This window comes from Pholcus phalangioides, unplaced genomic scaffold (assembly GCF_987345545.1).
Source record: "Pholcus phalangioides strain wild (caught in Gottingen) unplaced genomic scaffold, Ppha-v1.0 ptg000004l_1, whole genome shotgun sequence".
Taxonomy (NCBI): domain Eukaryota; kingdom Metazoa; phylum Arthropoda; class Arachnida; order Araneae; family Pholcidae; genus Pholcus; species Pholcus phalangioides.
Window position 1 is genome coordinate 15,765,150 of NW_028301597.1, and position 25,915 is coordinate 15,791,064.

At 35.2% G+C, this 25,915-nt stretch overlaps 1 protein-coding gene across 2 annotated transcripts in view; it reads right to left on the reverse strand.

Moving 5' to 3' along the window:
* The window catches only part of LOC149086605 (cell adhesion molecule Dscam1-like), a 250,477-nt gene that overhangs the window by 3,886 nt on the left and 220,676 nt on the right, over positions 1 to 25,915 (reverse strand). The window contains exon 24 of one of the 2 annotated variants that reach the window (XM_089230984.1): positions 21,834 to 21,996. In XM_089230984.1, the coding sequence (XP_089087110.1) occupies positions 21,834 to 21,996 (163 nt within the window). Of the gene's footprint in view, positions 1 to 21,833; positions 21,997 to 25,915 lie in introns of those variants that run through there. The other variant, XM_089230985.1, reaches the window with a different exon arrangement.

Here is a 25,915-nt window from a genome sequence, read left to right on the forward strand (position 1 = left end):
CAGGTAGTCTCAGAACGAAATTCGGGGAAACACGTGCAAACGTCTCAGCCGGGATAGCCTGTGTGAGCTGAATTCAGATAAAATTTCGAAATTAGTCACACAAAGTTTGTCTACAGACAGAGCTGCAGTCTGGAAAAAGAAAATACGTATTGTCACAGCGAATTGAGGCTATTTTGAAAATAACGTTTACTTTCAATTCTCTCGGGAGTACAGTGCCATCTATTTCAACAAATTGCAAATAACTTCGAAATTTTGAATGAAATCGACTGTTTTTTCCAAGCACAATGAAGCAAACGGTGGATTTCTATCGATCGCACTTTTTTTTTTGTAATTTCGTGAGGGTCCATCAACTTTGTGGCACTCTGTATATAAGACGGGCTTCAGCCATGATAGACTCAATTGACTAAGGCTGCGAAAATGCTATCGATTGATCTCTCTTTATAATTTTTATCAAATTGGTGCGTACTGGAAAGTGTTTCCTCACAGCCACTAATGCTTCAACAATGTCAGCCAATCAGAAAATTACCTATAAAAGACGAAATCCTAAGCAATCCTTCATTCCAATCTTGCAGCGTTCCTGTACGTTGAGCAACACGTAGAGAAGTGTCATGCGAATCTTGCCGGCAACCCTCATGCCAGCGAGATATTATATAGTCCATAGTTAATAATTATCTTTTTTCTTTTGACAACAGTGACAATTATGTGTCGAAACTAGCGTGTAGGTTTTAAACTTTCATTTGCCAAGTTGTTAACGAAACGGTTAGGTTTTTTCGTTGATTCATACAAGAGGGATTAACGGAATTCCCCATTCTCCTCACGGTTTAGTTTATCCATAACGGCTGCAAAAGGGACAAAAAACAAAATGCAACGAAGAGAGTGCTAATTTATTAGAACAGTCTAGTAGTTTTCAAAGAATGGCTCTCGGCTCATTTTTCGAATTAACAAAACCCCCCAAAGCTGCCAATCTATCTAAATAAATCATGCGATGGTTTCGAGATAATTTCGGTCGTTGTTTTCCTTGGTTAGCGCTAGCAATCATTAATGAAACCAATCGTTTATTTTCCATTAAGAACACTTGTCGAAATTATTCACATTTAATTCCTCGTCGGTGAGCTTATCAGTAGCTTCATTAGTTCTGCCTAACGAACGTAGTAAAAAAGAGGAACTAGAAAATATTAACAAAAGAATGTTTTCGGAACTCATCGGAGAGTAGATCTCTTTCAATCCTCTTCTCAACACTCATTAGTCGAGTGAAAACTGAAAAATAATGAATTATTACACTTTTGGTAGCGCGATGAAACATGTGCTTGATCACAATTTTTGAATGCAGCTCTCTGTTCAGCATATAACAAACGCACGCATGTGAAAGCGAGTAAAATAAAACCGGTATTTTAATTTTCTTGTTTTCATAGTTCAGAAATGCTATTGTAGTTGATGTCACTCTTGAATCAAATTGCGTAGTAAGAAAAAACAATCTTCAGAAGGCTAATTATTATACCTCTTCAGACTTGAAAATTTTGTGTATTGGTAATAGAAAACAACAAGACCACTCGTCCGTTAACGAATAATATAAAAATTAAATATATTCGACTATATATATGAAAGACCTAAGACTTTTTTCTTTGATGCAAAACTTTGAGGAACCAAGAACAAATTCGAGAATTCTATGATGGATTTACCGAACTTGAAATTCATTAAAAGACAATGATGTAGAGATGCGACAGTTTTCAAAAGTTTTGCAACTTTAAAGTAAATTTTATATATTTCTTCGTATTTCAGAAAATCTTTTAATTTCATTATTTCAGAAAATTCTAACACTATAATTTCTGAGATTTATTGCATTGATAACTTGAACTTTGTTAAAAGATAAGTGATATGGAGGTGTGATAAAGTTTTGAAAAATTTATAGTTTGAAATCGCGTATATTTTATTTCCTCATTATTTCAAAGAATGTTCAATTTCATTATTTCAGAGATTTATTTAATCACTTAAGAGATTTGTTTATTCACTTCAGAGATAACGGAATTAATAAAAAGATAAATGTTATGGAGATGTGTGATAGTTTTGAAAAAAAAATTGCAGCTTTAGATAAAGTATATTTTATTTCCCCACTTTTTCAGGGAATTTTTAATTTCATTATTTCAGAGAACTTCAAATTTCATCATTTCGAATTTATTTCATAATTTTTTAGATTTATTTGAACGGCTTTTATACAGGGTGGGCAAAAAGTCCGCAGAAAATTTAAAAATTCATAAAAACCGAAAAAATAACGGAAATAAAAAACGGTTTGCAGGGTTAGCATCGCTACGCCACGGGAATTTTTTTGACAGAAATTTTAACGCAAAAAACAGCCGATAGGTGTCACTGACGTACACAAGTCAAAGATTAGATACGCAAATAACGAACAGAATGCCTCCAAATCGTTTACTACAGCAGTATGTGTTCCAAATGACCTTTGAGGACCGGGCACATCCCGCTTCCCATCTCAGAGAGATATCGAAGCGTTCCCGAAGGATAGGTGTGTCCGGAAAGTTTTATTAAAAACAACATAACATGACCACCTCATAAACGTGACGGTAGAAAGCGTATCTCTTTCACGCAAACAAAACGTTGCTGGATTTGTGACTCGCCTACACTGTGTTATCCCCTGTGGTGGTGGTCATGCGGAACACATACTGCTGTAATAACCCAAGTAGCACAAAGATATAGATCTATATCGTAAAATTTCAGTTTCCAATATAGATCTATATCGGGCCACGATATCGTTCTGGCTAAAAAATTCATAGTAGGAGATAAATAGATCTATATCGTGAATGTGATATATTCAAATACTTCAAATTTTGGACGATAGATGACGCCCTTTCGGAAGAAATAAAAAGTGTAATTATTTGGAGGTGTGTGGGCGGTTTTGAACCCATGTACCATGAACTCTTCCTATCTCTAATTCCGTATCCTATCTCCAACCCACCTCTACAACACTGGTTATTGGTTGTAATTATAACATTAAATTACAAGCAATCTTTCTTTTCTATTGTATTTTTAATAAAATTTATTCATTTTCATGTATGCACAAAAATTACAAAATAGAAATTGTGAGACATATTTATCATTTTGAGGCAGATAATTGAAAAATTATATTATAATTAAGGAAATTATATATAATACAAAAAACACAAGAAACAAATTAATGTATTGTGTAGCATATTATTTATTTAAAATTATTAATTTATATGCTAATAAAACAAAAAATACAGAATAAAAAATATGCATCACAAAAGAGTTAAAATTCTCAAAGTATGGTAAAAATGAAAACATCAAAGGAAAAAAAAAATAATTTTAAGACAAACACACATACAACAAAAACAAAAGCAATTTTTTTAAATTAAAAAATATGTGCAATTATGAAGTGGCAATTAAAGTTACGGTGGATAAGTTCTCGCTCCTTCTAAAATACCACCATCTACGATGTAAAACATACATACTAAGGATTCAATTATAACTGACGAAATGATATATCAACATAATTAATCCTATTAAAATCAAAATTTCATATGAAAAATTATTCATTCAAACGTTTTTAATTTCAATTCAAACAAAAAAATTGTAAGCTCGACTTTAAATTTTCTCCAAATTTTCATTTGAAGGCAATATTTTTATTTAAAGGCACACAATATGGTGATATATCAGCATATTGTGTATCTGACATATATCTTTGTCAGGTTCACGATATAGATGTATGTCATGTTCAGGATATAGAGCTATGTCTTCTTTGATAGATCTATATCAGGTATATATCGAGAATCTGATATAGATCTTTGTCAGATGCACGATATAGATCTATGTTTTTCAAACTATATTAAAATAATTTATTGCCCCAAGTTGTTGTCCTTGAAAGTAGAGATTATTCACATGGAATCAAATACATATTCGGCTGAAATATTCAAGACTTGATCAATTAACATCATAAATAATTTGCACCATATAAGACGAGATCGTTCTATATCATAGTTATGACATCTGATATTCCTCTGACATTTCGATATATAACGATATGGTCCAAATATTGTACTATATCGTTGTGCTTCTGGGGAAATGATTTGGAGGCATTCTGTTCGTTAATTTGCGTATCTTTTCTTTGACTTGTGCACGTCAGCGTCACCTATCGGCTGTTTTTTGCATTATACTTCTTTCTGTCTTCCCGTGACCTAGCGATGCTAACTCTGCAAACCGTTTTTTTATTTCGGTTATTTTCCCGGTTCTTATTCATTTTTAAAGTTTAACATTTTTCAGATAAACCGACATCTGAACTATTGGAAGAGGTGGGATTTTTTATCATATAGGCTGTGATGCCTTCTGTGTGCCCTTAAACAAACTACTAAACTAAAGAGATAATTGAATCGAAGATAATTTTAAATAGCCTTCTCTCAGTTTTTTTTATGGGGCGCTTGCTTCCTTTTATACAAGTTTTTTATAAAAGCCGCCCATTTAACAATTTCTGAGATAATTTAAAATTAATTAAAAGAAAAATGATATGAATGTATGATAAAGTCTTGAAAATTTTCGCAACTTCGGATAAAAAGTAGGCCCTATATTATACTATATTTCCTTATTTTTTCGGCGAATTTTTAATTTCATAATTTTTAAGAGAATTTATTTAATACGTTCAAAGATAACTTGAAATTCATTTATAAAGCTAAATGGTAAGGATGTGTGAAAAAGTTCTGAAAAATTTGTAACTTTGTATAGATCAAGTATAAATTTTTTTCCTCATTTCAGAGAATTTTAATTTCCTAATTACAGAGACTTACTATAATTATTATTACTTTTAATTTCCTATTTCAGATATATAATTTGATATTTTATTACTTAGATGCATTTATGAAAACAAAGAATTTTTCTAGCGAGTGATGTATAATAAAAATATGAATCTGTTTTTAATAAACGACTCAAAAACTTATCCATAATCGTTTTAGCTTATGATATTTATTACTAATATTAATTAGTTGGAAATATATTTGAAATTAGTTGTTCAAATGGTTTTCTGAGCGATTGATCTGCCGTAGCTACTATAAGAGTAATGATGGATAATATGCATGCATCATGCTCGTGCGCGTGTTTGGAATGATGCAGTTTCTTGGTTATGAGAGACGGGGAAGGGAATAAAATTTACGGAGGGTGCAGTGCTTTCTAAACATTTCGGGTTTCATCGGAAAAGCAGTTCATCACTTCGAGTAAGTTCGCAGCGTATATACCAGATGCACACAATACGTTCTCGGCCAAACGTTATCGATGATTGTAGTTCCATCCGAAAATCCTTAGTTGTGTGCGCTCCATGAGCTAAGGACTCGTGATTGTCGAATTGGCGCCGGAACGGTCAGGGGCCACCAGTGAAATGAACGCGACTGAACAAACAAATTGGCATTGTCGGGGACGGAATGCGAACCTCATCTTCCTCCTAATCCTATTTGCAAGATGAATACGCGAGGAAGTAATTTGGTTCCGGTGCTCTCCTCCTTTTAATCCTGTTATGCAAATACCGGAAATATAGTTTAGCGATTCCGTCTCTCATCCATGTGTGTTTGGTGAGGAAGTAACTCCCGATGAAAGAGAAATTCTAAACTGGTTTCCTGGACGGCGAATAAAACACGAGACTGTTTCTCCTGAATGACAAACAAACACACACACAATAGATAAAGAAGAGAAAAGAACAAAAATGATCCCCAACATAAAAGTGAACGGATATCTTTCCGGGACGTGAGTTGAGAACCAGATAAGACTACTTCATAATGGTAGAAATTGAATGCCAGATTCGTACCGAGTGAATCGCGCGAATGTGGCGTAGTACGATTTTGAATAGAGAGGTAGAATAATAAAAATATTGAAAAAAACAAGATAATAATACGTGCATGTTATTTGAAAAATCGTTTGCGGCAGAAATACATGGAGTTGAGAACCGAATAAAAGACTCGGTTTATAAAATATGTCGAATTAAAAAAAATAACCCGGAGCAACAAGAACAAACTTGGAAATATGCATCGAAAAGCTGATTGAAATCATAATTTATAAGTAACTGATCCAAATTTCGTGGTCATCGTCACATGTGTAACAGATCCTCTGCCTAAAGGTCTGACATCGATTTGAGAGTTTGTTCTTTTGAAATTAATTAATTGCTGTTTTACTAATTCGATTGACCGACGAGTGATTTTTCCAGGGAAATACCACGGAGTCAAATGTAGGGTGTTAAGAATTTCACGAAGGTTCTGATTGATTACGAGTTGAAACAGGGAAATAATAAATAAATAGATCACCATTCTAAAGAAGAAATTCGCCTACTTTTTACATAACAAAGAAATAAGATGATATGCAATTTCTCGCATCGCGAGGAACCGGGTTCGAACCCCACTGACGCCAAGTGAGTCGGCTGAAGTTGGTTTTCTGAGGTTATCAACTTCGAGGGGAGAATGCGAGCCGATCTCCCCGAAAAAGTTCTTTCTAATCTTTTTCCGGGGGGGGGGGAGGCAAAGAGCATGTACTAAAGGTACGCATATATATATATATACACCATTTGTAGTGTATTTTCAAAAGCCAGGGAGGGGCAACGGCCCTCCTAATGACTTCCCTGCCCCCCTAAATGACGGGCCTGATTACATATATTGTTGAAGCTGTAACTAATAAACGTCAGCTCGATATAGTTTACACAGATTTCACTAAAGCATTCGATTGTGTTAGCCTCTCTATATTGATGCACAAATTAAAAAAAAAATTGGTTTCTCAGATAATACTTGCAATGTATTTGCGTCGTAACAAAAAAACAGAATGATTTCTGTATCTCATGGCACGTCTGTTAGTGATGGGTTTTGTGTAACATATGGAGTCCCTCAGGGGGTCTGGCCTTGGAGGTTTGTTATTCCTCGTATTTATTAATGACCCTGCAGCTGCTTTTCATAATTGCTTATTATTTGTTTATGATTTTAAAATATTTGACTTTGTTGTAAATTTTGAATCAAGGTTCGTTAATTTATACTTATCACTGGTGTATTGAGAATCATCTACACTTGAATATAAACAAATGCTTTGTTATGTCTTTCACCCGCATGAAACAACCTATCGCATACTCTTATTATATGGCACTGACATTTTACAGAGAAGATATTCTGTTACTGACCTGGGTGTTATTTATACTTCAGATTTTACCTTTCGTGACCATATTAATGACGTTTGTACAAATTCATATTGCATACTTGGCTGGCTTAATAGAATGACTAAAGATTTCAACAACTTAGATGCAATGTGTGATTGTTCTTTTCAATTTTAAAATACGATCAAAATTTTAATATACATCTGTTGTTTAGAGAATTCTCATTCCAACAATTCCATTAACTATATTTAAATTATACAAAATGCATTTATGCGATATTCGAATTTTAAGAAATTTGGGAAATATGGTATTACAATTTCAACATCTTTCCTCAGGGAAACTTTTTTGATCACCAGGGAAGAAATTTCATTCTTTCGAAATTTTTCTGGCAGTTGATTAATGGTAATATCAGTTGTTCTTTTAGGTTGTCTAAAATATGATTCTTGGTCACGCGGCACAACACCAGGTCAAATAAATTATTTCAATAAGCTCACTTTAAGACCTCGATTGGTCTTTCTTGTGTGATGAACAGATTTTGTATTATATATAATAGTTTACCTGAGGAATTCGATACATATATTTACACCTGTTGGTAAATTCAAAAAGCTTATTCTCTCCGATTGATGAGCGATTTTTTCTTCTGGAAATGATTTCTATGTGATTGCTGTATTATTTTCTTTTTCTTCACTTATTTTTTATTGTGTTTTAATGGTCGTGTGCTTTTATTTATTTATTTTTAATTGATCCGGTGATTTAATATGGGCCTTCATTTTACTTATTTTGTATTGACTTGTGTTTGCTTTAATTTTTTACATTTCATACCTAAACATTTAATTTTATCCGGTTTGATTTTATTGTACTATTTGATTCTATGCATTCTTAACATTTTTATGTTTTACCTTGCTGTAAATGGATTGTTTTCTGTGGCTCGGTGTATTTAAAAAAATTAATTAATAAAAAGTCTCGTCACACAGAGCAACATGCCGACAACAGCACTAATATTCAGTCACTACAATTCACTCATACTTTGAACAATAGATGGAAGCACAAAAACATTATAGAGAAACAAACTTGCGTTACCACCGCATATGCGGTTTAGTTGGGGTTACCAGAGTCGAAGAGGAGAAAGCAGGACGTCTCCGCATGCATCCTTAGTGACGTCACTTATCCTAATTTCCCCAATAGATGGCGCCACTATTCCGACCAATATATATAAAACCGGTCACAATAATAATTTTTCCCGACTCTAAAACAAAACCGCTAAAAAAAGGTAGAAACAGAAAAAAATCTGGGAATTTCGAGGCCTTTTGGTGAATGCGAGTGGGGAAAAAACACACACACACAAACGAATTTCAAAACGAAGAAAAAAAAATTTCCTTAGAAAAATAATTCCGGAAACCTGAAAAGGACAAAAATGCGAATTTTCTGAAACGTAGGAGGACGCTTGTAACCCTAAATTTAGTAGTTGCAGCCTTAGCAGCTTTTCAATGCATACCCACGACAGTTGGATATTCGGTGGCAGTTCCATATGATTTAGAATCCAAAATATATCCTAATAGTTTTAATCTCCGCGGACTGCCATTTGGAAATTTAAAAATAGATGTTTCAGATATAGATATATGGGATTTATTTGGCATTAACGCCCATTATTATAGTTTTTCCAGGGTATTAATTCAGTTACCAAATGATATCATGCTTAAATACCCATAGAGTTGAGAGAGAGAGACTGAGTAATCAGATTGAAATCTCCTAGTAGCGTAGTTGGGGACATGTACATACATACATACAGCTGTATGACACAATAAGAACGGTATATGATTTATATGCCAAAAAAATCGCATGACGACCTCAGGACATCAAATGTTTCCAATGGGTTAACTCTGAATTAAAAATGAGATTTTTGGATTTCCATTACTTCGAAAGCCGCTGTGGTGGTCGAGTGGTTATAGTGCCGGACTCGTGATGCGAGGATCCGGGTTCGAACCCCACAGTGGTGGTCGGCTGAAGTTGGTTTTCTGTGGTTTCCAACTTCAAGGCGCAAATGCGAGCCGATCTCCCCGTTAAAAAGTCTCGCCACAGAGAGCAACAGTCCTACAACGATAAATCATTCAATCATAACACTTCACTCATAGTTAGTAAAACTGGGGGCAGATGACAGCACTACACATAACAAAGCATTACACAGAAACAAAAACTTTACGTCAGGTTGCACTACACGTACACGCACATTCCCGCATGTACCGATTCGTTGGGGGGTTGCGGGGGGGGGGTGCATGTGTGGTGTAGCAGTAGTGGGTAGGGGCTCGGGGATCCATGATGCTCTTAAGTCAGCCACCTCGTTGGGCAATTTGCCTGTTGTGGCGTTGTATTTGTATTTGTAAAATCATCTGGAAATATTTTCATATAATGTCTTAAGTTTGATTTCACTGAGACACTTAGACGATTCAAACCCACTTTCTCATACATATCTGAACCTGTTTCGATTAAAAACACTGATTTTATTAGTGCTGATCAACATTTATAACTTTATTTCATCACTTCAAAAAATTAAGTTTCATCTCTTTATTTTATAAGAAGATCGTAACACGCAAATGAATTTTTATAAAATATTTGGTAGCCCAGGAAGAAAAGTTCCTTTTTTTTTATTATTGCTTCGAAAAAGAATTCCTCCCCATTATTAACCAAATTACCAAATCGAGGGTGAAAAGAATTGGATTTCTAAGAGCAAAAAAAAAAAAAAAAAGATATTGAACTTTTTCAAGTTTGTGTTTAGTTATGTGAAAGCGAGTAAACAATATTTTTAGTAAAGAGAGTGTTCGTGAGCATTTATAACGTTTTTCCTTCTCAAGAAAACTTTTTTTAAGAGAAAAAAATGTAACATGAAAACGTCTTTTCTGCTTCCTTTGAGAACATCTTGAGTTCGAATGGAACGCTGTAACTAAATAACAGCTTTGCGAATGCGGATTTCTCATAACAGCCTCTGAAGAAACGTTTCCCAGGGGAAGATTAATGGCTGTTGTCAACATTTCTTAAACCTATCGTCTATCAAGCAAAGCTTTATTCCACTTTGTACCTTCTTTTCCTCTCTCTCTCTATTTCTTTTATTTTCCTCGTCTTCATTCGCTTTAGATTTTAGTGCGAAGGAAATTTTCTTTCACAATAACTTGCGCTGAGTGCGGATCAATAGGAAGCGCTTCTTCATACGCGCTATCATCGTAATTTGCACTCTTGGGAATGCGGAGAGCAAAAGATTATTCTAAACGGCCGTCTTAATCCCCGCGTTCACGCTGGTAGCACTTGGGGAGTCTTAAGAGCTGTGGATACGGCGTCTTTGGAGCTCCCTCGATTGTATTTTAATCCGCGGAATTAACGCGGAGGCACGCCTCATCGCCATTATCTGACATTTCGCTTCGTTGCAAATGCCAAAAAGGGATTATGTATTTTGTGTTCAAGAACGGATACAACAGAGAATGTTGGGGAAGGATAGTGCACAAAGTGATATTTCGATAACAGAAAACTGAAACAAATGATTGAACTTTGTATTATGATGTAATTCTGTTTCAAGAGTCTCCCTTGTTTCGTTAATTTATGATCGACAGACTTGATATCGTTATCATAAGATGTCACAAGTTTTTCTTTGTATTTGTGATCTTCAGGAAACACTAGCTTGAGGACGATGTGTTCGAGGGGGCGAATTGTGTAAGTTGGTAGGGTCATCCCGTATTTTACCTGACAGACAAATTTTCCCACATTATTCGGATCTTGGGAGGGTTGGTCGTTCGTGTCACCCTCTTTGGATCTGCACCTGACCGAAGGCAGGCATCTTCAGCTGTGAATGGAGACGAGGCAGATATCTGCAGCTGCGAATATAGCGGAGACAGATACCTTCAGCTTCGAATGGAGTGAATGTAGACATCTTCAGCTGCGAACCACTTAGGTCGTGATCCATGGCTTAAAAATCCCTGACCAATACTATCAGAAAAGGTAATTATACTAAGAGGCAAAACATACGCACTGTTATTTTACTCTATTTTCGGGTAACTTTCTTCTTGCAATCGGCCTTAAATAAAACCTTTACAAATGCGAGAGGAATTCTCAACTACGACAAATTTCAACTAAATTATTCGACAACTTCAGATATTTATGCGGAAAAATTTGAATATTTTATTCTCCTGAGAAATGCAGAATATCATTCTAAAGAATTCGGAATGACAATGCATACGATAGTATTTCATGGTAGTAAAAAAATAAAAAAACAAAGAAAAAATTTATTATTAAATTTCTGATCAGAGAAACAGGATTCGAGTGTCAAACGTATCTAAATTCCACAGACGCTTCAAAATCGCTTGGAAGTACTTGAATGGACGAGAAATGTACTTTTGCTTTCATTCAAAGCACACGAGAAATGGGATTTATTCCTAGAACTCCCAGATTCTCATATTTTGTTCTATTTCACAGTTTCATTCAAAAAGTGGATTTTTTTAAGGATCATTTAATGCAGGGTTGGTTAAGTTACAGAAAAAATATTTTTAGCTTATGTCTACTAAGATCTGATCTTTAATATTTTGAATAAAAATTTATAACAGAGAGAGAGAGAGAGAGAGAGAGAGAGAGAGAGAGTAGCTATTTTTAAATATAGACATAAAAAGATGGAGTAATTTGCATAAAAATTGCCAAATATTATGGAAGAGATCTTGTAAAAATGAGTAGATATTTTGCAATTTTTATCATATAACGACGTTAAACGTTTTTACTGCTTAGTGCCAGATGAAAACAATCGGATTGAATATAAATCCGCTCTTCTAAAAATAAGATGTAGAGATGACTGTGTGTGTGAAAGTAATTCGGGAATGGTTTGATATGACACGCATTCAAAACGGTAGGGATACTTCAATGCATTGAAGTCTTTTACTTGATTTGATCACGTACATAAGCTGCCAGATAGAAAAAACTTATCAATCTTTAGAGAGGAATGAGAAATTTTTTTTGAGAGAACTGCTTGCTGTGTGTTCAATTCTCAACGCATGGATTGCGAAAAAGCCATACATAAACGTATAATGGCAACCCTCTTTTGCTACCACTCGTGGGAGTGCAGAATTTGTTTGTAGACAAGACGTTTCTCTAAGAATGGTATCTATTATTTAAACGCAGAAAATAATATTACTAATTATTGTACATGATCATCAACCAGCATGAATTGATGTCGGAACGAGAAATAATTAATTTCTTGCAGGGGTGAAAAAATTGTAAGTAAAGGAATTATTGAACGAATTAAATCGTAGACCATACCCATGGGCTACTCACGCTCAAACGCATTTTAAATGTGGCTCTGGGAGTCATCTGATGTGGCATGTGGCCCGTTACCTCATATTTAAATTTGTGAAAATGAACTAAGTGACACATTTCCAGATCACTTAACGGACCTGCAGTGTATCCATAGATCACTTGAGTCACCCGCAGTACAGATACAGATCAATCAAGTGATCCACGGTACATTTACAGATTATTAAAGTGACCGGCGGCACAGTTGCAGAGCACTCAAGTGGCCCACGGTGCAGTTCCATATCAATTCAGTTATTCGCGTTGCGGCACATTTTCTGATTACTTGCGTCGCGGTGTAGTTCCAGATCACTCGAATCGCTGCGCAGTTCCAGAACATTTAAGGTTCACGTGATTTAAGTGACCCACGGCCCATTCACAGATCAATTAAGTGACTTGAGACGCTGTTTCTGATCAGAGGCACGTACTCTCCTAAAGGTTAAGCATCCTTGTCATATAGGCGATGAAATAAATTCAATTTTTACAGTAATTGCGAAACAATATGTATGCATTTTTGAACCCTTTTTTTCTATCTACGCAATCACACACAGTTCTGAAATAACACGCAAACACGCGAGAAATGAGTCTGAGATCGCATGCTATACGTAATAACGTATACGATATATATATATTAAATTGTGATTTTTTTTCATATACGTAACGAAAAGAAAGAGTTTCTTCAAAGATTTTTATCCAAATATATTTTTCTATTCATTATTATTCTTTTCATTCTATTTTTTTTTCTCGTTCTGGGACTTGTAATCTTGAAAGCGATATCAGAAAAAAAAGTGGATACGAAAAATCCCAAGATGAAACTACGTATGCTAGAATCAGAACTTTTTTTATTTTTCTGTTCCAGGTTCTCGAAGAAAAGGAAGAACGCTATTAGAATTTCCTCAAGAAAATGAGTGGGTAAAAGAATGTCGCATAGAAGAAATTCTTGTTTTTTTTTTCCGGCCTGTTCTTTTTTAGAAATGCAGTATGGAGAGCCAAATCCAAAGAAGAAGAAAAGATTCTACATTGAAGAGGAAATTTCACTTTTTTTCCCACGCTACCCTTTCTACCAACTCTTGTCGATTTTTCCTCTTTTCGACATGTCTTCGATTTTCTTGACCTTCCGCACTCATTCTTCCTGACCAATAACAAACTACTTCCTTGTAGAGACATGTTCTTCCTCTCTCCTCTTTTTTTTAACTTGAAAAAAAAAAGATGTCCATTGAAAGACTGAAGATTAACCGCTTTTTTTTTTCATTTCGTGTGGTTTAAAAGACATCGGTTTTAGATTCAGTAGCATGGCAAGAACACCGATTTGCAGATGTTATCCCATCTTTGAGAATTTTTTCTTTCCTTATTTCAGATTCTATGTTGCTTTATAAAAGAAAAAAAAAATGTATCTTAAAATATCATTCACTTCTGAAAAACTTTTCTTTCTATTTTTTTTGAAGAAGTAAAATTGGTACACTCTATAGTACTTAACATGCATTAAATGAGTGCATAATATGCCTTAACCTCTTTAATACTCTCATACCTTCGGTCACTTGCATTTTTTTTAATACAAGATATATAGTAAACTGGATATATGTAGAGATGTTGATTTTTTTTTTTTTGGAAAGGAAAAATTCTTTTCTGCGTCTGAGGGGACTCAAACCCACTCTCTCTTGTATACAGGATGAGTGCGCTACCATTATACTTTTTTCTTCTTTTTTTTTTTCAAACCGAGCACAACTCAGGTCTATCGCCATAGGCAATTTACTACCTAGTGGGCACTACCATTACACTACAGAAGCAGATAGAATATTTTTTCTTGGAGCGTATATATGCTGAAGAGCACCGTAGAATGGACGGTGACAGCAATCAGCTAATGGCTCCTAAATCACATCAAGGCCACCAGATAGTGACCCATATGTAAAGATATCTTCTCAAATTGTTATTACGATAACGTTATTTAAGATAACGTACACAGAAAACTCTATGTATGTGACTTTTATTTTATAATATATACTTACCATGTATAACGAGATTTATACAATTTTAATTTATCACATTTTTAATTCAAAGTTTACAACGAAAAAGAGAAAATAACTGAACATTTTTCCTCTGATGTAATTAATTCCTCTGTGTAAATTAAGGAAAATAATTGATTATTGATTGATAGAGCTACCCGATGGTGCTGAGCGGTCATGTGGCTATACAGACGGGGACCTGGATTCGTAACCCACTGGCGTTACGGTTATTGATCGTTTGAATTTGGTTTTCTGTGGTTCCAAACTTCGAGAACCCAGAATTAAATCTCACCCTATTAATTCCAGATATTTCTATTAAATTTGTGTCACTTTAAAGAATTTTTACTGCTCTTTTTCTCTTTTTCCAATATGTGCTGAGTTTGAGTGTAGAGATCTTTCAGAAACTTCGCAAGTTCGGGTTTTTCAGACCCGAATCATATTTTTTTTTCCATGATCTATTCATAATACATTCTCTCTCATTCACCTGAACTTGAAAACTGTTCAAAGATAGGACAGGGTGTCTCTTATCACTTGGGCTCGTCTATCACCCCCTTTCGTGTGGCAGAGTATGTCTAGATCTACAGCATAGTCTTTTTGTCCCAGTGCCCCCTTCTTCAGAAATTTTTTTCTCCCATCGTCCCCAACGCCACCTAACCCATAGGATCCTATGTTATGCCCGTAGCTTCTACCGCCCCCCTGGAACATTCGATCGTCCCCAAGGGGGCGTTAATGCCGACGTTGGGAATCACTCATCTAGAGCAATGGATCTTGACCTTTTTTCCATCCCATACCTCTATGCAATTTGACTTACCTTTCCACATCATGGTAATATGCTTTCTATCTCAGAAAATTTAGTTTTTCCAGTAATTAATTACATTATTTGCGGAAAATTAATTACCATTCATTTCTCTGCAGACCAGTTTACTTATTATTCAATCCTAATTTCGACTACGATTAAAATTTAATTTTAGCCTCTTCATTTACAGATTCCAGTCGGAACAACAATATATAAATGTTTGTTTCGCAGTTGATTAAATGTTTCTGACATTTTTCTTGAGTGCTTCTTCATGTGCTCACTGCGATAACGAATCTGAGCACAGCATGATTCACATTTCTATCTCGTATTACATTTAATGCAAACAAACCACAAAATATTTTAGGTGTTAATGGTACTTTTTCTCAATCGAAATGGAAAAAAAATGCGATCGTTTATCGAAAAATATACCTTTGCAACGTGAATTTGGCATGACACATCACTGGAAAAAATGTGTCAACATATCAGTATGATTCATGTTTTTAAGAATTCGAAAGTTCGATTTTTCTAATCATTCCAATTTTCTGACGAATCCGTCACTATGTTGCCATTTTTTTTTCATTCTCGCCCACCCTAAAATGCTCTTCCGCACCTCTGGTTAAGAACCAGTGATCTAGAGCATCAAAAGTTTTAAAAAAATCAGTATATATCACATCTAATTGACCTTTGTTTTTAAGTTCGTCTATTACAAATGAAATTATGAGTATGAAAAAGTGTTGTCAGACAGAGCATCAGGTGGAAAACGGTATGAATATTTAATTACACTTCACTCATAGTTTGGAAAATAGATATCAGCACGAAAAATTCAAGCAAAACACTAGATAGAGACTCAAACTGTTAGGTATACATACACTTTTCGGGCAAAACTCTTCCGGTAGTAAATTGACCTACAACATCATGTTCGAGTGGCAATATGCTCATCTATCACCTTGAAGGCTACCAACAGGTCTACGGGTCCGATCCTGGGGTAGAACAAGTTCTTTCCCTACAGAACCTGAGGGGACCCTCTGTTGACGGGGCCTTAGTTTCGACCGAATTTGATCGGCAATAAATAATTTTATGGCGATGTGATTGGAATTGGTGTGCGGTAAAGTAGATCTACAAAATAGGAAATTCATGTGTAATACAAGGACTAAATTTTAGCCCTTGTAATAATAACATTTCGAGTTGATTGCTTTTGACATCTCAAGCACATAACACGCGCACATTTCTTAGAAATATACTTTACATTAGGTACCAAAACATTCTTTACATTAGGTACCAAAACATTCTTTACATTAGGGACCAAAACATTCTTTACATTAGGTACCAAAACATACCCACGACACATTCCTGCATGCACAAATTCGTTACAAATCTTGAGACCAGGTTCCCCGCTAGGTACTTTGTTTATTTCAATTACCCCAACGGCTACAAAATGGGAAATAAGTTTTTTCCCTTACATAAGGAAACATACAAGTTTTGGATTTGTGATAAATTTTGTCAGATGGGGAGTGTAGGCCAATGTTTTTTTTCTGTTTTTTTTTGCTTCCGCTTGAAACCTCAAAAGGTCTTCCGAGTGGCCTCAGTAATGGCGAGCGAGCTCTTGTCGAACGAAATGCCATTCTTGTACGAGCGCCGAACGAATATAAATCTCTCTCTTTTGATATTGTTGCTTTAGAGAAAAACGTACTCCACGATCCCATTCCCTTTTCTTCTCTATATCTGTTCATGACGTTCTTTCAAGCACTTCAAGAAAAAAAAAGTGCAGAAGATGCAGGAAAAAGAAGAGAAGAACCTTTTTCACATACCAAGCACCATACGAACAGCGCAAACATAAGAAATAGACGTTTGTATCGCTGTTGGGAGCCGAAATATTTTTCCCGGCAATTTAGGATTTTCCCCCCCCTCTATTGCTATGAGATATGATGCTAAAGACGCAGTATCCTCGCATTATACCTTTTCTGAAGATCTCCAACGACAAAACAGCGTTCTTCATATGGGAAAATAAATGTAACATGATCATAAACTTAATGCGGAGATGGGAAATATTTTGTTTGGAAAACTTATAAATAAAAATAAAACGATGCCGCTCCTTCGAAGAAAATTAATGCATACGTGGTTTCAAGAGTGCTGAACACATACCTGGTTTATATAGAAATACAGTAAAACCTCCTCCTCTTAACGGCCATCCCTCTCTTACGACCAAATAATAATTACCTTTTTTTAATTTCTTTAATAACAACCCCTTCATATACGGTAATCCCTATTTTACGGAAGAACTTTTTTGTCCTGCCTGTGTCCGCAAAAAAAGGGGGATTTTAGTGTATACAGAAATCCGATTTTTAAGAAGATTTTCTCAAAAAAGAAGTGGTTCTCAAATGTTTGGCATTCACAGCTCTTCTGACTTACCGATCAATAATTTGTGGCTCCCTCGACATAACGATCATTCAACCACGGCTCCCTTGGCATATTGATCATTTTATTGTGGCTTCCTCTCCGCATTTCTACATTTGTTTCGTCACATTATTCTGACATAAGTTTCCGGCATGTTCGTTGGGATGATTTCTTTCAGGCATAATATAGAGCCTCACCACAACGGTATTCGATATAACGAGGAATTCCACCACAACGATACTTTTTCGAAGGTTGTTTGAAACCTATAAGTCGATGTTAACTCCTCTCGATACAATGACATCCTTTACCACGGTAAATCCCTTTATAACAATATTTTTTCAGGATATTTCGAAACCACTGCAACGATATATACATATTTTTGTATATTTCGCTCGAAATCACCTTCAATATATTTTAAAATTCCTCACCAGTGTATGTTCTGTGGAGGGTGTTTAATAGCATCAGAGAGTATTTTTCACTATATACCTGGAAGTGTTAATGAAGTTGTGTAGTACATACACAAAAGCATTGTGCGAAAAACTGATTTACAGGGTGAAACAACTAACAGTTTTATATTCACATGTTTAAAAAGTCTGTGTGGAAATTTCTACTCGTAAAATTGAAATATGAGAGAGAAAATGAATGTTTAGTTTGATTATTTTACAATGTGTACATTATGTATATGTGAGCTGATGTTAATGAAAGAAATGAATTTTAAAAAGGAAATAAGTGACCCCAAAGTAAGGGATGGCATTAAAGAAAATTTTGAAATTTTGAGTGAATGAGGTGAAATGCGTTAATTAAATGCCATCCAGACTTTCAAATTTAAAGCTCCAATCTTCTCAGGAACGATGGGTATCATATAACGTTTTCCGTCTTAAAAGGAGCTGTAAGCAAGATGATGATGATAATCATGGCATACTTAGTTAACACAGCGAAACGCCGAGGAGAAATTTCATGAACCAAACCGTGAACGCGTCTCTAATGTTCCAAGCAATGAACCAAGTTTTAAGTGCAATAAAAAATTCATGTCAAACTCCAGTGAACGATATGAAGATCTTTGATGGTTGATAGGAGTGCAGTATCATTAATGTATTTAATAATTTATTATCTCAACTCTTGTGAATTTAACGCAATCATCGTAGTTTAACAAGCTGATAATGGATCAAAAGATCATTTTTCAAATCGACAGAATGCCAAGTTACTACCGAAATTTTAATAAATTCACACAAACACACACGCACGCACGTCTATAAAATAATTTTCTTCGGTGCTAAGACAAATCGACGTCCATAAAATGAAGTCAGCGTCCGAAAACGCTCCTCTCTCCGTATAAATAGATTTTATTTTTAATCAATGATTTCCTCATTTGAGACGTTTAATTGGCTTTCACCAATGCTGCAACCGTTGACTATAAGAACATACTTTCTATCACAAAAAAGTTTACAAATGTCATGCAGTTACTTAAGTCTCAAAATTTGTTTCAGGGCACAAGTGAGCTGATCTTCCCGTTAAAAAGTCTCGCTACAGAGATCAACAGGCATACAATGTCACCAATATCCAATCGTTACACTTCACTCACTATTCGAAATGCAGATGGCAGCACTGAAAAGTTAGACATAACTCTATATACGCACTTAGACTCTTAGGTACACACACACTTATATGTCCGTCACAACTCACTTGGTAGTAAATTGCCCATGGCGATAGACCGGAGTTGTGCTCAATTTGAAAGAAAAACATACATAAAAAATAAAGAAATTTACTTTGTATATAGTCCCCGTGTGCTAAAACTTCCAATTGAAGGGCTGAGAAGTCAATCAGTGTAAGTCAATTTTCTGAAAATGACTTTCGTATTGCACGTATTTCTTCGTTGTTGAAACATTCAGTTGCCAAAGCATGTCTCTATCTTCAAATTATAACAACAGATAGCGCCACTTGTACTGATCGCGGAACAAAAAGATCTTTCGTGAAAGATTCTTTTATCTCATTTATAATGTTTATCGACTAACACTTTCTTCTCCTTCAGTCCTCCAATTATCAAAATGCAGATCCCGCTCAGGAAAGTCATTAGCAAATAATTTATATTTATATATATATTTTAGGGCTGTGCACCAAATGGAATGAATCGCCCATTTATTTATTTATAATGAACAGCAATACATTTTTTTGACAATGAATTATTTCGACAATTACAGAAATTTAAAACTTCAATTTAATTTACGTTTCGCCATTTAAGAAGTATCCTCTCAATTATTGGTGATAAATGCTCAGAACTTCAAAATCGAATATCTCGGTTAGTAAAAATTTGCATTCAATAATATGTAGTTTTTGTAACTACGGGAAATTAAAATTTTTTCAACGGGATGGATAGGATGGATCATGAGTTATTAATAGACCGTCAATCAACTGCTTCGACAAGGGGACAACAGCGTCCTGTAGTAAGGGATAAATTCAGGTTGTGATGCTGCACAGGGAGGTTTTCGCTAATGGGGTCATTGGCGTACGCGGGGGGGGGGGGGGGGTTGGGGTTCTAACCCCCATTGAGCCAAGATTATAGTGTTATTTTGCAGGAAGAAACGTAAACCCCCCACCCCCCTCGAGAAAATTCTGCGTACGCCTATGATTAATAAATGAAATCACTCAACTCAAGGGGTCGTAAATTGCAACACAATTGACACATTCAAAAAGAAGTGCCATGAATATATATTGGGATGAATCGAGAAGCTATCCCTACTTACATTAAGACAAACAATCTTTTTTTACGGGCAGTGTATTATATAGTATTAGTTATTAGATTGTTAAACTTTCGTGATATGTATATGCTTTTATATTGGGTTGCCGTACTTTGGTTACATTTGACATCCATATGTTTATGGGCATCTTTTTTTCAGCCACCTCGTTGGGCATTTTGCCTGTTTTGGCCTTCGTGTTTGTATCCGCATTTACATTTTACTAATTGGAAGTTTTAGTGAACAGGGTCTACATAAAAAAGTTAATTTTTATATTTTTTATGTACATGACCCATTGAGCGTTTCGAGACATTTTGAGTAATCACAAGTCATTTGAAAATTTTCGTAATTGAAAAACTTTTCTAAAGTCAATGGTTGCAGTGACATCAGTGCAAAGAATTTAGGGCAGAGTGAAGGAAATGAAGTGAAATCTGTAAATAGTAACATAGGACCTTATTATTGGTTAAGTCTAAAAACGTGACACCATCGGTAAACTAATGGCTTACATGCAGTACTATCGTATTTTAACTTTAATAGTCGTATATTAACTTATAAGTGAATATCAGTACTTGCATCATGAAATATTAATTACCATAATGTAATTACCAGCAGTAAAATTTTTCGGAGTATAACTTTCAAAAATTAAATAGTGAGACGGATTATCGATTACACCGTTGTAGCATTAAGTGCATCCATCGACTAATTCGAAATTCGTTTAAAAAAGAAAAAGATGGAAATTTCATAAGCTTTTCGTTTTTGTTCTTTGAATTAGGAAATGAGTGTTTCTGCGACGGAGAGAAAAAAAGAAAATGTAGAAATCCACTTATTTTTCTCTCTACATTCTCCCAACTTAATCTCCTATCCTCATCCTTTATTTAAATTTCTTAGCTTTTTGAGCTAATGTAGCATCGATAAATGCTTCATGAATAGTAATTAGCGAGATAATTACCTTGTTCATTTGTGCAAGTCGAAAAAAGAAATGTTTTTTATCACGCTTAAATTTTTAACACGCGTCGCAGGAAATTGAAGGGGGTCTCAACTAAAAGACCTAGAATATCATGGAAATAAAATTCAAGAAGAATATTAAAAAAGAAAAGGAAAGAAGATGAGAAGGACAAAAAAAAAAAAAAAAATCTGTCAAAGGAAGAGCTAAAAAGAAGAGAAAAGATAAAAATACATCGAACGAGAGATGTCCATTTCGGAGAAAAACGAATTACGTTTTATTCAGTCTCTTCAGGGCCTTAAGAAAGTGACATACTTTCACAAAAAAAGAAAAAAAAAATTGAAGACGTCACATTAATTTAATAAAGGACCAATGACGGAGAGAGATATGGAGAGAGACACATTGGTGGGTAGCCTCGTTCCAGGGTTTACGAAACTGTCATCTCTCATAAAACGGTCGCGGTTAAAAATGATTGCTACCATCCTTAAAATTTTTATTTATTTCTTACCTGATAACGGTGGTTCTCGCTCTCCTGTGTTTCGTTCGACCGACGCCATGAGCTGCTGCTCTGCGTATGGGTTTGGAATAAAGATATGACTTGACTTTGGCATCGGCGATGCATGCGATTTCTCGGGCTCCTATTGTCCTGTCGGGGGGCAGCTCAACAACAACTGCAATCAGAGCAACAATTGCAAATGCATACGTACATCTTGTTTATATACGTACATACACACAATATAATATACTATATATGTTACGGTAAATGTGATAGATCCGGTAATTATGCATAATCACCATTTAGTATTGGTAAATATGGTAAATTATCTCTGAAACAAAAAGTAACAGCAGAATTTCTTAGAGAAATATACTACGCATGTTTTTATTCAGTTGTCAATTATGGTATCATCTTCTGGGAAGGCGATTACAAGACAAATCTATAGCCTATGTGTTCTGTTCAAAACAGATGTCTCAAAACTGTTTACAGTGCTCGCTCTCAATTCCCAACTTTTAGAATTTAAACTCTACTCCCCATAAGACATAATGCCATCTACAGAATCATACTATACACATAAAGTATAAAGTAATAAATCATTACGCACACAAAGAGACTCCATGTCATTGAGAAGACCAACTGAAATTTATGGCATACCCTCATATAGAAAAGAAATATTTCGAAAACATTTTTACTACCCAGCTCCTAAATTATCTACTATTGGTAATACAGAATTTATCTAGGTTTGCAGCATTTAAGAAACCACTTTTTGAATTTTCAATAACGATAGACGATATTGATGTATATTTTCAAATATAAAAGCTAATTACCTTATTATCAATACGCCTGTAGTTGCCTCATATCAATTTTTTTTTGTATCAAATGCTACTGTTATGTGAACATGTATTTCAATATAACTATTACAAAAATTTATCCAAAATTATTTTAGTATTTAGCTGTACTTATTTTTTATTATAACTTTTGTGTTATTTATCATTTGTTTTTAATTAGTCGTTCTGTACAGGTTTGGGCCTCTAGACGACAAACATTGAAATTTGACTGTTTTTGTGTTAATAATCTTGAAAATAAACTTTAAAAAATATTGCTCCCATTGCCGTGATAAGATTTATTATTTAGATGACTACTTGTGAGCCAGAGTTTGAATCAGATATAATAGACTATGATTTCAGGTATTTTTTCCAAACATCCCAAAATAACTCTTATTTGACGAATTTTTAAATCGGACAACGATATAACGAAAACTCTCATTTAACAAATTTTTCGGTTTTCGAGTTTTTGCAAGTTTGTATATGCTAACAGAACCCAATATAACAAACACCTATTCGAATTCTACAATCGGACGTCTTATAATGAACTCCTATTTAACACATTTTGTACCTCGATATAATGAATTCTCATTTAATAAATTTCATCACTGCACCCCGATAATACATACACCTTCATCAATTTTAGCATTCATCAAGTTTGCCAATGGCACTCGGGTATTATGCATAATCGTCAGCAAAAGTTATAAATTTATTAATTTTACTGAGACGACTGAGTGATTATGCTTAATAACCGGTTATTATGCATAATCACAGGCAATTTCGGTAAGTTTGATAAATTTTGTGAATTTATCACATTCACCGATCATTATGTATAATCTCCAGCTCGTACTGCAATGAATGTTCTTTGCTATGGGCATCTTTTTCTCAGCCACCTCGTTGGGCATTTTGCCTATTGTGGCCTTGTGTTTGTACAGTATTTGTATTTATATTACATAAATTTTCCGACTATTTTGCTCCAACTTATGGATTTGATCGACGATGATTGATTATGTTCAAAAATATTACAAATACAAATACAACGTCACAACAGGCAAATTGCCCAACGAGGTGGCTGACTTAAGAACATCATGGATCCCCGAGCCATTCTTTGGAGGCCCTACCTACTACTGCTACACCACAAATGCAACCCCCCCCCCCCCGCGGAACCCCCCAACGAATCGGTACATGTGGGAATGTGCGTGTACGTGTAGTGCAACCTGACGTAAAGTTTGTTTCTGTGTAATGTTTGTTATGTGTAGTGCTGCCATCTGCCCCCAGTTTTTTCTAACTATGAGTGAAGTGTTATGATTGAATGATTTATCGTTGTTGGACTGTTGCTCTCTGTGGCGAGACTTTTTAACGGGGAGATCGGCTCGCATTTGCGCCTTGAAGTTGGGAACCACAGAAAACCAACTTCAGCCGACTTTCTTCATATTGATAAATATGAAGAAAGCTAACATTATAAAGACTGTTAATAATCGTTTCTTTAAAATATCTTTATTACAATTTAATTTTTGAGGCGAAATATGTGTAGAGCATCAATCACATACAAGACATACTATTGATAATTTATTGAATTTAAATGATATTTCTGCATGATTTCTTACATATTTATCACACTTACCGACTTCATTCGGGAATTATGAATGATCACTGGTAAAAGTGATAAATGTGGGAAAATTTCTCCAACATCCTCGAGACGATTGTGTGTAACACATACAATTTTAGTGCAGTAAATACGAAAAGAGAACAACATTCCAGTATTTCCATTGTTCGAAAAATACTCGAAATAGTACAAATCCTGATAGCACCTCGTAACACGCCGGTTTCAATGAATAATAGAGAGACTATAACGGTAGAACGATAGAATGTGATTGCATTTGATGTGAATGCATTTCTTGAACACGTAACATGAATTTTTCTCGGACACAAACATCACGTTAGGTATAGTATGACCACGGAAGATGGCCACTAACCTTGGATGACCTTTTCATAGAAGAGAGGGTTCATTCTTCAGTAGAGAGAAATGGGGGGGGGGAGAACTCGAGGAACAACACTGGAGGATGTTTATTTTCTCTCCCTCCTGAAGAATAAACTCTTTTCGTAATAAAGACCATATAAGGTCAGAGGTCATTTTCCGTGGTCACACTATACACATCACATATTCTGGCATTTGGCAATTCGTTAGGAATCCCTCAAACAAATGTTTACGAGATGCATGTGCGATTTTGTAGTCCGCATTACGTCTGTGCTTAGTTTGATCCTTTGACATCTACAATTTTTCTAGGGTATATAGGCTCCTAGGAAACTAAATGAAATTTAAAATAATTCGCTTCAGTCAACCATATTTCTTATTTGACCACTCGTAAAGAGCGTGAAATTTTCAATCAAATCTGATCAGCAAACCAAAAATGATTTTGGTAATGCGTGTATCGAGCGTGCTCGTACTAAGCGAGTTCATGTTTAGTTGCGGAATGCGAATCAGTAGATGAAAATATTGAATAATAGAGATTCACACAAGGTATACATCAAAAAAGTCTTTTACATTTTTTACATTTTTAACAACATTCCGACCTGCACTCCAAGATCCAACCCAAAGCGCCTCGTCTGTCGGCGCGACACATTTCCAGATCACTAGAAGGATCTGCGGAAGTTTTATAGATCACTAAAGTGGCTCTGTAATATCAAAGTACATATAAAGGACTTATCAATAGTGAGAATGTTAGTTCAGGTGCTCACAAACCAGCGAAAGGTTTCTCCCGTTTTTGACACACCGAGTAAGATGCTATTAAGAATACTTCATATTTTTATAAAGGGTGGTTGATGACGTACACATCATTCTACCACCCCCTTCCCCCTGTCTTCAAAAGTCAGCAAATCCGAAAAACCCTATCTATGCTAACGTAATACTTGAATGACCCCCCTATGAATATTCTCTGAAGTTATATCTACAATTACGTATGTTTCCTGGATTTAGCGGTTGTGAATATTCTGCGGATTCTATCAGCAATTATTCATATTCCCCGGATTTACATATGGGAATTATGCATATATATATATATATATTCTTCGGATTTATATAGACCAGTGATTCTCAACGTGGGCGTTAACGCCCCCTTGGGAGAGTTGGAAAGTTCCAGGGGGGCGGTAGAAGCTACGGGTATAACATAGGATCCTATGGGTTAGATTGCGTTGGAGGGCGATGGGAGAAAAAAATTTCTGAAGAAGGGGGCGATGGGACAAAAAAGGTTGGGAAACTATGATATAAAC